Below are 14,177 nucleotides of genomic sequence, written 5' to 3' on the forward strand. Positions count from 1 at the left end.
TGCCAGATAATAAATACTTTAACTTTGTGGACCATGAGGTCTCTGTGACAGTGACTCAACTCTGCCATAGTAGCATGAAAACAGCCACAGACAGTATGTAAAGGAATGAGTGTGGTTGTATGTATGAGTGTAATAAAACTTTACTTATCGATACTGAGATTTGACCTTCAAATAATATTCACCTTATTAAACATTTTCTCCTTTGACTTTTTCCAACCATATAAAAATGTAAAAGCCATTCTTATTTCACATACTGTACAAAAATAGGCAGCAGACTGGATTTGACCCATGAGCTATAGTTGGTCAACCCCTGATCTGCAACAGCTGTTATTTTTCTTCTGCCTTCTGTGTATTACTTTCTGATTTCACCATTTCCCTCTACTGTGTCATTTTTTTTGAAGCCCCTCTGTGCTTTCTCTCAGCTGAGACTTACATAGCCTTTGGAGAATCTATTCTTCTGGCCCTCATGTAGCTCATCAGGGAAAGCCAGAATACCTACCTAAAAGAACCATTAGGGCAAATTCAGATGACGTCCTTCTTCTCTTTTTTGTGTCCTAATTTGACATATAATATGGGTATATAAAGGCTACAGGTAGATTCTGCCAAGTGGGTCTGGTTTCTGCAGGGCTCTAAGGTTCTAATCAACAGTGGGTGCAGCCTTAGAGATGGTGAGAGTCTGATTTTTAGATGATCAAGAATATTTATATCTTTTAATGGTTGGTACCATGGAGTTCTGTTCCAGCACAAAACAATAAATTATATTTAAAAAGAAAAAAAAAAGAGTCCAAGAGAGGTCTGAACAATCAATTTGGTGTCATCTCTTAGAACAATGGTATATAACAAGGGTATTCAGGCTGGAGTAGAAACTTTCGATGGAAATGGGGGAATTACAAACATTTTATACCACTCTATCCTCAATATATTTAAAATGAAAACACAGTACAGATTTTTTATGTGAGGATGTGTTTAAAGGGAAATAATATGCTCTATGTCATAGAGAAACAGAACCCAGGAGGACATTCTCTGATCTGTAGTTATAGTCCTAATCTGTGGGGCTGCCCATCAGATCAATTGCTGGCATTTTATTTAGGGCCGTGAAGCAGTGGGGGCGACACAGGCTGTCTGCCTAAATAATGAGATTGGTTTGGTTGGTCTGACAGATGCCATGATTTATGGGAGTGTTTATTGTGGGGACATCTGCTGCCGAGGACAGCCAGATGAAAGGCATACAGGCGGGAGGTGGAGGAGGGCAAGGAACAGGGGAGGGGTGGTTGTGTGCAAGGCAGGTAAAGACCACCCCAAGTACAGCTGTTAGAACGGAGCTGCTATGAAGCTGTAAAATAGTGGGAGATAGTAGAAGTAGCCTGGGCTTTGGATTGTGCAGATCTGGCTTTGAATCCCTGGCTCTGCCACTAGTCAGCTGAGATTTTAGGACAGTTGCCTCCTTTCTTTGAGAGTTCATTTCTTCATGTATAAAATGGGGATAATAAACATTCTACCTCTTTCCCACTATGTGAAATTGTGCTAACAAAAAAGTCCAGAGTTCCTGTACATAGGGGAACTCAGTTAGTGGTAGACATCATTCATATTTGTCCATGTGTCCACTTGTTTGTTTATTCACCAGCATCGATTGTTCTTTGCAATTTCTAATAGAGCCGTATTTTCAAGCAGATGCCTAATGGTGACTTAGGCATTAATGGCTTTTGTGATGAGGATGAAAGTACACAATAGTCAGCAAGTATTTATAGGTATATGTATTGCTATTCAGATGGCACATAAGAGTTTAGTGGGAACCTGAAGTATGATTTAAAGAACAGCTGCCTGGGGCTGCCTGGGTGGCTCAGTTGGTTAAATCTGACTCTTGATTTCAGCTTAGGTCACGATCTCACTGTCCGTGAGATCAAGCGCTGCGTTGGGCTCCATGCTGACAGTGTGGAGCCTGCTTGGGATTCTTTCTCTCCCTATCTTTCTGCTCCTCCCTAACTCACACTCTCTCTCAAAATAAGTAAATGAGCTTAAAAAAATATAAAGAACAGCTGCCTGGCCAATAAACACAGTGAAAGATACACAACTTGCTAACTGGGGAAAAATCATAAAACAAGACCAAAATGAGATATTGCTTCACACTCACCAGGTTGGTAAAATTATAAAGTCAAACAATAACCAAGTGTTGTACAGCACTACTAGTAAGAGTTTAAACTGATATGACTACTCTGGGAAATAACTGGTCAATATCTAGAAATCTGAAAATGTGCATATCCTTCTTGCTAGTAAATTCTACTCCTACATATAACCTAGAGAGAATCTCCTGTATATAATCAAGGCAATGTGTTCATAACCACATTGTTTGTTATAGTAAATGACCCGACCGTCCATCAGTGGGGTAATGGATCATACTTTAAGTGAGATAAAGTTACAGGTAGCACCATCATAGAATAATTTTAAATCATAGTGAGGAAAGAAAGAAAATTGCAAACACAAAACCATTTATAAACAGCTTTAAACATGGAAAACAATATTAATATATTATTAATGGATAATATATGGATATTACTTACGGATAACTACATATATAATAAATGTTTAAAGAAATTTGGAATGATACATATCAAAATCAGAATAGTATTAGGGAATGAAAGAGGGATGTGATTGGAAGGGTTGCCTAAGGCTCAAATCCAAACCCTACCACTTACTCACTAGCTGTGCACCCTTGAACAAGTTTCTTAAACTCTCTGCCTCAGTTTTCTGATCTGTGAAAGAAAATAATATCTTCTTCACAGGTATGCTTTGAGGATTAAATGAATAAATATTGGTAAAATGCTTAGAATAATACCTAGCAGATAGTTCAGTGTTACATGAGCGTTCGTAATTATGGTTCTCATTACACGAATCTTTTATCTTTTATTTATTAAAAAAACCTTAGATATTACAATTTTTCATTTATAAATGTTTCAGTATTTATTCTGGTAAGTGAAGACTGTTGTTGAACATAACTACAGTATTATTACCCCTAAAAAAGTAACAATAAATCTTTAATATCAAATACTCAGGAAGTGCTCAAATTCCAGTCGCCCCATAAATGTGATTAATTTTTTATAGTTTGTTTGGATTAAGTTCCAAACAAGATCTGATATGTCTTTTTAAAAAAATTTTTTTAATGTTTATTTATTTTTGACAGAGAGAGAGAGAGAGAGAGAGAGAGAGAGCATGAGCGTGAGTGGGGGAGGGGCAGAGAGAGAGGGAGACACAGAATCTGAAACAGGCTTCAGGCACTGAGCTATCAGCACAGAGCCCAATGCGGGGCTCGAACACACCGACAGTGAGATCACAACCTGAGCTGAAGTTGGATGCTCAACCAACCAATTGAGCCACCCAGGTGCCCATTGGCTGATTTGTCCCTTAATACATTTTGATCTATAGATTCCTCCTCCAACTTTCCTTTTTCTTCCAATTTATTTTTTTCTAGCTTTATTGAGGTATAGTTGATATATAAAAATTACACACATTTAATGTATACATTTTGATGACTTTAAATATGTGTGTATACTTACGATACTATTACCACAATCTCCAAAAATCTCCTTGTGAAGTATTTTTTTTATATGAACACTTAACATGAAATCTGTCTTCTTAAAATATTTTATTTATTTTTTATTTGAGAGGGAGAAAGAGAGCATGAGTGTAAGTGGGGGAGGGGCAAGGGAGAGGAGGAGAGAGACTCTCAAGCAGGCTCCATGCCCAGTGCAGAGCCTGAGGTGGGGCTTGGTCCTGTGACCCTGGGATCATGACCTGAGCTGAAATCAAGAATCAGAGGCTTAACTGACTGAGCCACCCAGGCACCACCCCCCTCCTTAACATATTTTAAAGTCCATTATAAATATTACAGTTTAAAATAAAGTAAATAAATATTACAATTTTTAAAAAAGAAGAGATGTCATCATATAGTTGAAAAGTGAATAATGATTAAAAATAACATAAGAATTTCAGGGTGTGACATAATAATAGTTAGCTGCAGTCTGTTGGCCCCTAAATATATTAGGTTCTATGCTAATAGTTTTATATGCACTTATTTAACCTTTCCCTATGAAGAAGGCACTATTTTTATCCCAATTTTAGAGTCAGGAAGAAAGAGGCTTATAAAGACTGTTACTTCCAGGGTGTCTGGGTGGCTCAGTCAGTTAAGCCTCTGACCCTTGATTTCAGCTGAGGTCATGATCTCACAGTTTGTGAGTTCAAGCCCTGGCAGTGCAGAGCCTACTGGGAATTCTCTGTTTTCTCTCTCTCTCTCTCTCTCTCTCTCTCTCTCTCTGTCCCTCCCCTGCTCTCTCTCTCCAAATAAATAAATAAACTTAAAAAAAAAAAAAAGACTGTTACTTCCTTCCCAAGGTCACACAGGAGTAGCAAGGCTGAGCCAGAACCCAGCTGAGAATGACTCCTGCTCTTGACTGCTAGGCTGAAGAGGCTACCTGGCCATTGTTTACATTAGCCTCCTCTATGCAGGTTCCTTCTTTCTTCCTGTATCAGCCTTTGTAAGCTAAGTTGTGTTATGATGAGGAACATTCCCAAAATGGAATGGGGGTGCTTCTAATAATAAAGGGTTGGTCATCACTCATCCTGCATGTTCATTGAAGGTCAGCTGGGAGCTCTGCCACACAGTTTCCTATTCCAGGACCTGGGAGTCCTGGACAGAGCAGCCATGATCTCAAACCTTGCCAGTCGCTAGGGCAAAGAAAGAGAGAGACAGGGACAGAAACACAGAGAGGGAATGAGAACTATGGGGAGTTTCACACTCACAGTTAAGTGCTGTATCCTGAGTGACACACAGTACCTACCTTCACTGACATATCATAGACTAGAGTGGTGGTTTTCAACCAGGGGTAGTTTTGCCTTCCAGGGGATATGTGCCAATGTCTGGAGACAATTTGGGTTGTCCCAGTTGGTGGCAGTGGGGTGCTACTGGTGCTATCTAGTGACTAGGAGCCAGGGATGCTTACTCTACAATGTACTGGGCATCCCCACCCCCATAGCAAAGAGGTATTTGGCTCTAAATGTCAATGGTGCCAAGGTTGAGCTAACCACAAGGGACCAGAAGGTACAATTTTGTGAAGCTGTAAGGAATGAAAAACTGAAATAGTTGATAAATAATACTGATGATCACCATGCATCTAAAAACTGTTAAAAGGCCCCTGAGAGGTTATTTTCCATGATGGACGTGAAGAATGACTTAGCGGGAGAGGCATGAGATGAATCTTCTAACACATTCAACTCCCTCGCAGGGCAGAGGAGGCCCCTGCACACACTTCTAAGCTAAGCTGCTCTTCCTCTGATGTGGGCATTGTCTCAGAGAAGTATAATGAAGGCCACATGGACAATTACATTTTTTCTAATATTCATGTTAAAAAATGAGACTTAGCAAAGCGCTTCCCTTGGTCTCCCAGGCCCAGCAGCACTGAAGTAACCCAGAGTCAGTAAGTTCTGAGAGCGAGCATAACTTACAGGAATATCTTTCCTGGTCTGCGTATGTTATGGGAATGAAGAGAGATCGTGTAGTCTGTGTATCAGCTCCATTTCTGTTTTTCATTGGCAGGTGCCTCATCCCCAGACATGGAGCCCAGCTATGGGGGAGGTCTCTTCGACATGGTGAAAGGAGGTGCAGGGAGGCTCTTCAGTAACTTAAAGGACAACTTGAAAGACACCCTCAAAGACACATCTTCCAGAGTTATACAATCTGTTACCAGGTATGTGCATTCTTCCCAGTTAAGTTAATGGACCTCCGTGCCTCCAAAGGATCTGGTTACCTGGTTACCAGCCAACTGATTTTCTGGCTCAAGGACTGTCAATTTTGTGATATAATTGCATGGAATCTGATCAACCAAGCAATGTCACTGAAGCCATAAAGTTGAGGCCTTCAGAAGCTACAAGCACAGGCCAGGAGGACTCAGTGCATTTTTATATTAAAATATACTGGTTTCCATCCCTGTCTTTTGAATCCAGCATCCTGGGTTCTAATGCATTATCTGCCCTTGTTAACCATGTGATCTAGGCAATTTAATTAACCTCTCTGAGCTTGACTTTTATACTCTGGTAGGATTCATATCTTTGGTTGGTTTGAGAATTAAATGAGAAGTTAAATGAGATAATAATGCACATGCAATCTGAAAAATACTCATTGGATTGTAATGGAAACATTTATTTTTTGTATCTTAGTAGCTCTTTGAATCTTGTTTAGTGGAAGACATTTTCTACCCTTCTGCTGTATGAAAATTCTTACAAGCAGGCCATATGAATTCTATTTTATTCTTAGGTATTAGAAAATTCTAAGATCACTTTAGGTTGTAATATGCAGTTTTGAATCATAAATTCAAATGTCAAGCCCAAAAGATTAATCAAGATTTTAATCTTTGTTCAAAGGCAAAATTTATCCCTTACCAGCAATTGCCAACCAGGGCCTGGTGGACAGAGAAAAGATATCCCTTGTTGTTTCTCCATCACTTCCTTACCTACCCTCTCACTGTTCACACTTACAGGAGATGTTCAAGCAGGCAAAGAGGCTGGAATAATCAGTGTTAATGAATAAGCACTGTTTTCTATTCTGAGATTGATTCTGTTCAGGAAGTGTCACCTACAAAGGGTATTGGGGTACATCAGTTGGAGTGGTAGATTTACGCTCCTGAGGGTATGGGTTGCTTCTCTCAACAATTATCCTTTGTTAGAGAGAAGGCCTTGAGCTAAGTAAAAACGCCTACTGGATGAAGTGTCCAAGTCATGATGGGCAAGTGATCGAGAGGGGGATATCCTGGCATATTTGGATCACTTTAATGAGCACCCTTTCCTGTCTTGCTTTTAGCTACACGAAGGGAGATTTAGACTTTACTTATGTTACCTCCAGAATTATTGGTAAGTTTCTCATGTTTATTAACAGCTCAGCTTTCAGTTGCTGCTCATTGCAACAGCATACCCATTTAACCGATATTCTCTCTCTGTGATCCCTCCTAGTGATGTCCTTTCCTCTGGACAACGTTGACATAGGATTCAGGAATCAGGTGGATGACATCCGAAGCTTTTTGGATTCCAGACATCTTGACCACTACACGGTGTACAATCTGTCACCCAAGTCTTATCGAACTGCCAAGTTTCACAGCAGGGTAAGGAGTTTTAGCACTGGGATGCCATGGTTGAAGATGTAACAGGGTATTTTTCCCTTTAAGAGATATCCTCAAAGCATTTGTCCTCAGACACACAAAGCTGATAAACTATACACTCTGGACACTTCTAGCCACGAAGTATTTATTAGGCTGCTACAAAATATTTTGAAGATTTTCCTTGGGTGAGGACATTTGCAGGAAAAGTTTATCTGTCAATGAGATACCATATAATTTGGGGTCTCAAATCACTTGTGGCTGTTTGCTTAGTTGTTAGGGCACATTGCTCTGAGGCTCAGTTGGAGATGGAGCTGCTATGGAGGGCAATTGGTGACCCTTCTACTGTAACACTAATTATGCCCTTAACCTTCCCTTATTGCTACTTAGGTGTCATGATGCATCAGTGTCGCTAGACCAATATAGACACCACTCAGTATAATGGAAATAGCTCTCTGACATTCAGTAAAGGTGCTTTTTTCATAAGTAGAAAATAGCACACAAACAGTCCACACTGTGGGTTTGGTAATACTGTTACTAATATTTGGAGCTTTTACACTGTCCTCTGAGGTGGATGGAGACCTGGGGCACAGAGAACTAAGGTGACTTGTCCAAGACCATTACCACTAGCAGGTGGTCTAAGGCTTGTTTGTGTTCTTAACCATTGCTCTGGGCCGACACTATTACTTGGGAAAGCTGGCTTATCCTCTTAAGGAACTTTTTGAATAAGGCAGGGAAATATTCCTAGTTTCTGACTGGTTGAGAAGCCATGAGTGTTGGCTTAGGTTTGAATCTGATGTGAAGTCTGATCTTTCTGGTCAGGGAATTCTCGATTTATTCACTGAATTAAGGCTTTTTCTCTTTCCAGAACATTTTCAAATATTTTGATTTAGCCTTAGATGTGATTGGTTTTGCAACTACATCTGGGTCTATTCCTAAATATAAAGGGTTTTCCACACAATGGACCCTTGAAAAGTGAAAATTTATTTTAAGTAAGCAAAATTATAGCTGCCTGTCCATCCTGTGTATCTCAGCTTTGATGTTAGAACACATTTTGCTCCAATTTTAGTTGCCATTGATAATCTTTGGGTTTCAGCTTCCAGATCTGTAAAAAACACAGGAAGGTTGGTCTATATGTTCTCTAAAGCCTCACCTGCCCTAATGTTCAATGACATAAGGGACAGTTTTGCTAAGGACTCTCTTTTCCGTGAAGGTTCCCAGAATAGGCAAGAGGAAACCTGGTGGTTCTCAAATGTTAGTGAGCAACAAACCACCTGGAGGGTTGGGCAGACACCCAGGCCCAGAGTTTCTGCTTTAGCAGCATAGGAGAGTGATGGGAATCTGCACCTGCTAACAACTTCCTGGGCGCCACTCCAACTGCTGCCCTGGGGACCACTCTCGAGAAGCACTGATAAAACCATTCTGAAGTAGTTTGGTCTAAATTGCCGCTCTATAATGGAGATTTTAAATGCAGCTCTTTTAAATTCCCTATAATTAACTGCCTTTCCCACTCTTATCCCATCTATTACCTGATTCAGAGCAAGTGAATTAACATCAAACAGAATGTGGGTAGATATTCCATTTCTAACTCAGATGCAAATCTTTTGGATTGATTTCTATTGTTTGAGAGTCAATGTCATCATTTTCATAACTGAAGAACTGTGGAACACCCTTCACAATATTCCATAGAAATTTTATTTAATCATGGAAGATCTGTGATAATCTGGAAAAATTTCCCTCTGAAAGTAAATAAAGATATAATTATCATTGTAGAAACATTCATATGTATGAAGATGTCTCTTTGTGTAGTATTTGTTTTTTCTTTTTTTTTTTAATTTTTTTTTAACGTTTATTTATTTTTGAGACAGAGAGAGACAGAGCATGAACGGGGTAGGGTCAGAGAGAGGGAGACACAGAATCCGAAACAGGCTCCAGGCTCTGAGCTGTCAGCACAGAGCCCGATGCGGGGCTCGAACTCACAGACCGCGAGATCATGACCTGAGCCGAAGTCGGCCACTTAACCGACTGAGCCACCCAGGTGCCCCTGTTTTTTCTTTTTAAGTTTATTTATTTTTGAGAGAAAAAGTTCAAGTTGGGGAGGGGTAGGAAAAGAGAACGAGAGAGAGAGAGAGAGAGAGAGAGAGAGAATCCCAAGCAGGCTCAGCACTGCTGGCACAGTGCCTGATGCAGGGCTCAAACCCATGAGCCGTGAAATCATGACCTGAGCTGAAGTCGGATGCTTAACCGACTGAGCCGCCTAGATGGCCCTTTGTGTAGTATTTGTAAAAGCAATCTCTATAAAGATATTTAAAGCAAGGCATCCATTAGTGCAACTGCATATTTTGTGACCAGTCTTAACAGTCTTACCAAAAGACCAGGACTTACATATTGAACATCTGTCCTGGGCTGCCCTCATTTGCTCTAGAAGAGCAGGAGGGATGTTTATTTTATTTGCTACCTAGGAGCGTGCTTGGCATGGCTAATACAGGTTTCTCAGAAGAATGAATGTGCCAAGAATTGTTAAACATATAGATATAAAATAAATATTTGGTTTTTGTTCTCAAGACACTTAAGCCTAGCTGAAAAAGAAGCCAAGACATGCTAAAGACAAATGCAAATAATACAATCCATACTAAGAGAGTTTGGGGAAAGGAGACAGCAGTGAGAGCTGGACCTTAAGGCATGAATAAGTCTTGCTTACTTATGACTGTAAGTGAAAGGAATAGGGTTATTTCCTCTCTGTGCAAACCGTAGAATGTGTCTTACGTAGCTCTTCATGATTTTGTCTTAGCCCTGCCTCTCCAGCTTCTTTTCCACTGTTCTCCATGGCCTAAAAAACTCTATACTCCAACCAGGGAAGACACATGCTGTCTCTTTGCATGAGCTACTCCCTCTTCCTAAGAGGCCCCCATGCGACACCCCTCACCCATCCTAACAGCCTAACTTTGCTAAGGGGAGGGTTTCAGTATACCACAAGTCTTTTCCAATTCTTTTCTCAGAAACACAGGCTTGCACTACCTCTTTAGCCTCTCTCAGATAGTCCTAGAACTTGGCAGAATGCAACTGGACCCTCCAACCTAACTGGTTCTCTCAGCCCTCAGTTGTATCTCAGGAAGACAGCCCCCAAACCTTAGTATTTTCATCTGAGCTCTGTTTTGGATTTGGCTGCATCTCTTTTCCAGGCCACAGTCCTTTCTCTCCCCAGCACTAATGCTGTGAATTGATTTGCATCTCATTATTGCATTAGGTTCTCATCTTCCAGTGCATGAGGGCTAGAACCATTTCTTCCTCCTTCCAGGATAATGGAGTTCTAGGTCTGCAATTGAATCTTATTTTATTTTTAAAATATTTTTTTAAATGTGTATTTATTTTGAGAGAGAGAAAGTGTGAGTAGTGGAGTGTCAGAGAGAGAGAGAGAGAGAGATGTCCCAATGTCCCAAGCAGGCTCCACAGTGTCAGCACGGAGCCCAACGTGGGGCTCGATCCTACAAACTATGAGATCATGACCTGAACCAAAATCAAGAGTTGGACCCTTAACCAACATAAACCAAATCTTATTTTATTTTATTTTATTTTTTATTTTATTTTTAAATTTACATCCAAATTAGCATATAGTGCAACAATTATTTCAGGAGTAGATTCCTTAGTGCCCCTTACCCATTTAGCCCATCCCCCCTCCCACACCCCCTCCAGTAACCCTCAGTTTGTTCTCTATATTTATGAGTCTCTTCTCTTTTGTCCCCCTCCCTGTTTTTATATTCTTTTTGTTTCCCTTCCCTTATGTTCATCTGTTTTGTGTCTTAAAGTCCTCATATGAGTGAAGTCATATGATTTTTGTCTTTCTCTGACTAATTTCACTTAGGATAATACCCTCCAGTTCCATCCATGTAGTTGCAAATGGCAAGATTTCATTCTTTTTGATTGCCGAGTAATACTCCATTGTGTATATATATCACATCTTCTTTATCCATTCATCCATTGATGGACATTTGGGCTCTTTCCATACTTTGGCTATTGTTGATAGTGCTGCTATAAACATGGGGGTGCATGTGTCCCTTCGAAACAGCACACCTGTATCCCTTGGGTAAATGTCTAGTAGTGTAATTGCTGGGTCGTAGGGTAGTTCTTTTTAGTTTTTTGAGGAACCTCCATACTGTTTTCTAGAGTGGCTGCACCAGCTTGTATTCCCACCAACAATGCAAAAGAGATCCTCTTTCTGCACATCCTTGCCAACATCTGTTGTTGCCTGAGTTCTTAATGTTAGCCATTCTGACAGGTGTGAGGTGGTATCTCGTGGTTTGGATTTGTATTTCCCTGATGATGAGTGATGTTGAGCATTTTTTCATGTGTCGGTTGGCCATCTGGCTGTCTTCTTTGGAGAAGTGTCTATTCATGTCTTTTGCCCATTTCTTCACTGGATTATTTGTTTTTTGGGTGTTGAGTTTGATAAGCTCTATAGATTTTGGATACTAACTCTTTATCTGATATGTCATTTGCAAATATCTTCTCCCATTCTGTTGGTTGCCTTTTAGTTTTGCTGATTGTTTCCTTCACATTTTTATTTTGATGAGGTCCCCATAGTTCATTTTTGCTTTTGTTCCCTTGCCTCCAGAGACGTGTTGAGTAAGAAGTTGCTGCGGCCAAGATCAAAGAGGTTTTTGTCTGCTTTCTCCTCAAGGATTTTGATGGCTTCCTGTCTTACATTGAGGTCTTTCATCTGTTTTGAGTTTGTTTTTGTGTATGGTGTAAGAAAGTGGTCCAGGTTCATTGTTCTGCATGTCGCTGTCCAGTTTTCCCAGCATCACTTGCTGAAGAGACTGTCTTTATTCCATTGGATATTCTTTCCTGCTTTGTCAAAGATTAGTTGGCCATACATTCGTGGGTCCATTTCTGGGTTCTCTATTCTGTTCCATTGATCTGAGTGTCTGTTTTTGTGCCAGTACCATACTGTCTTGACGATTACAGCTGTGTAGTATAGCTTGAAATCTGGGATTGTGATGCTTCCTGCTTAGGTTTTCTTTTCCAAGATTGCTTTGGCTATTCGAGGTCTTTTCTGGTTCCATACAAATTTTAGGATTATTTGTTTTAGCTCTGTGAAGAATGCTGGTGTTATTTTGATAGGGATTGCATTGAATATGTAGATTGCTTTGGGTAGTATTGACATTTTAACAATATTTGTTCTTCCTATCCAGGAGCATGGAATCTTTTTCCATTTTTTTGTGTCTTCTTCAATTTTTTTCATAAGCTTTCTATAGTTTTCAGTGTATAGATTTTTCACCTCTTTGGCTAGATTTATTCCTAGGTATTTTATGGTTTTTTGTGCAACCATAAATGGGATCGATTCCTTGATTTCTCTTTCTGTTGCTTCATTGTCAGTGTATAGGAATGCAACCAATTTCTGTGCGTTGATTTTATATCCTCCAACTTTGCTGAATTCATGAATCAGTTCTAGCAGTTTTTTGGTGGAATCTTTTGGGTTTTCCATATAGAGTATCATGTCATCTGCCAAGGGTGAAAGTCTGACCTCCTCCTGGCCAATATGGATGCCTTTTATTTCTTTGTGTTGTCTGATTGCAGAGGCTAAGACTTCCAATACTATGTTGAATAACAGTGGCAAAAATGGACATCCCTGTCTTGTTCCTGACCTTAGGGGGAAAGCTCTCAGTTTTTCCCCATTGAGGATGATATTAGTGTTGGGTCGTTCATATATGGCTTTTATGATCTTGAGGTATGCTCCTTCTATCCCTACTTTCTTGAGAGTTTTTATCAAGAAAGCATGCTGTATTTTGTCAAATGCTTTCTCTGCATCTATTGAGAGGATCATATGGTTCTTGTCCTTTCTTTTATTGATGTGATGAATCACATTAATTGTTTTGCGGATACTGAGCCAGCCCTGCATCCCAGGTATAAATCCCACTTGGTCGTGGTGAATAATGTTTTCAATGTATTGTTGGAGCCGGTTGGCTTATATCTTGTTGAGGATTTTTGCATCCATGTTCATCAGGGAAATTGGTCTATAGTTCTCCTTTTTAGTGGGGTCTCTGTCTGGCTTTGGAATCAAGATAATGCTGGCTTCATAGAAAGAGTTTGGAAGTTTTCCAAATCTTATTTTAATAAATGTAGATGGCATGGGGTGCCTGGCTGCCTCAATCAGTAGAAGATACACCTCTTGATCTTAGGGTTGTAAGTTCAAGGGCCACGTTAGATGTAGAGATTACTTAAATCTTTTTTAAAAAATTTAAAAATTAATGTAGGTGGCAGACTCTTCCATAAATACCAGTGTTGGAAAAGACCAAACATGAGACTGGTTTTATTTGTAGACTCACAGGAGTCCAGCTCTGTCTATATCCCTGTGTCTTGAACCCTGAACTAAGTCATTTTACAATTTATTGTGTGATATGTGTTTTGGAATATGGTGGTGGTGGCAGAGACAGGCTGTTTCCATGAAGATTTCACTTTGCTGAGGGGAGTCATTCTATATTTTGATTAGCTTTTATGCTTAGAAGCCACATGGTTTGACAGGAATTGGATGAAATAATCAAATAGCAGCTTTCTTAGGATTTGCATGTGTAACGGAATGTTAGAATAGGATTCATATTTAGTCTCCATTTTTAGCAGAGACCCCAACTCAATATATGCCAGATTGCCCTGCTTTCAAAGCAATGTGCTAGAGTGCCTATTCAGAACTGCACAAGAGGTATTGAACATTAGTTTTTTTGTTTGTTTGTTTGTTTTTTTAGTCTTCTTAGCCAGTTTCCACCTTGAGGAAATAAAAATTACCAATGTTGACAGTAAAGTCCTGGAGAACAATGAGATGCATTATCTAAAACAGGTATTCTTGATCTGAGTTAAAGAAATATGGGTCCACCTGTGTATTTAGATCCATGGATGGGCTTCGGAGAGTTTAATCATTTCTTCTAGCACCCCACTTTTTTTTTGATGGTAAACTATACATGACACAAACTTAACCATTTTGACAACCTATAAGAGTACAGTTCAATGACATTGAATACATTCACAATGTTGTGTAACCATCAC

The 14,177-nt window shown here is 39.8% G+C and overlaps 1 protein-coding gene across 5 annotated transcripts in view; it reads left to right on the plus strand.

Annotated features, from left to right (window-relative positions):
- DNAJC6 (DnaJ heat shock protein family (Hsp40) member C6) overlaps window positions 1-14,177 on the plus strand; it is a 156,144-nt gene that overhangs the window by 102,504 nt on the left and 39,463 nt on the right. For all 5 annotated transcript variants that reach the window (XM_030326220.1, XM_030326222.1, XM_030326219.1 and 2 more), the window contains exons 2-4: window positions 5,588-5,738; window positions 6,848-6,897; window positions 6,997-7,145. In XM_030326220.1, coding sequence (XP_030182080.1) covers window positions 5,588-5,738; window positions 6,848-6,897; window positions 6,997-7,145 — 350 coding nt within the window. The remainder of the gene's footprint in view (window positions 1-5,587; window positions 5,739-6,847; window positions 6,898-6,996; window positions 7,146-14,177) is intronic.

Source organism: Lynx canadensis, chromosome C1, assembly GCF_007474595.2.
Source record: "Lynx canadensis isolate LIC74 chromosome C1, mLynCan4.pri.v2, whole genome shotgun sequence".
In the NCBI taxonomy this organism is placed as follows: Eukaryota; Metazoa; Chordata; class Mammalia; order Carnivora; family Felidae; genus Lynx; species Lynx canadensis.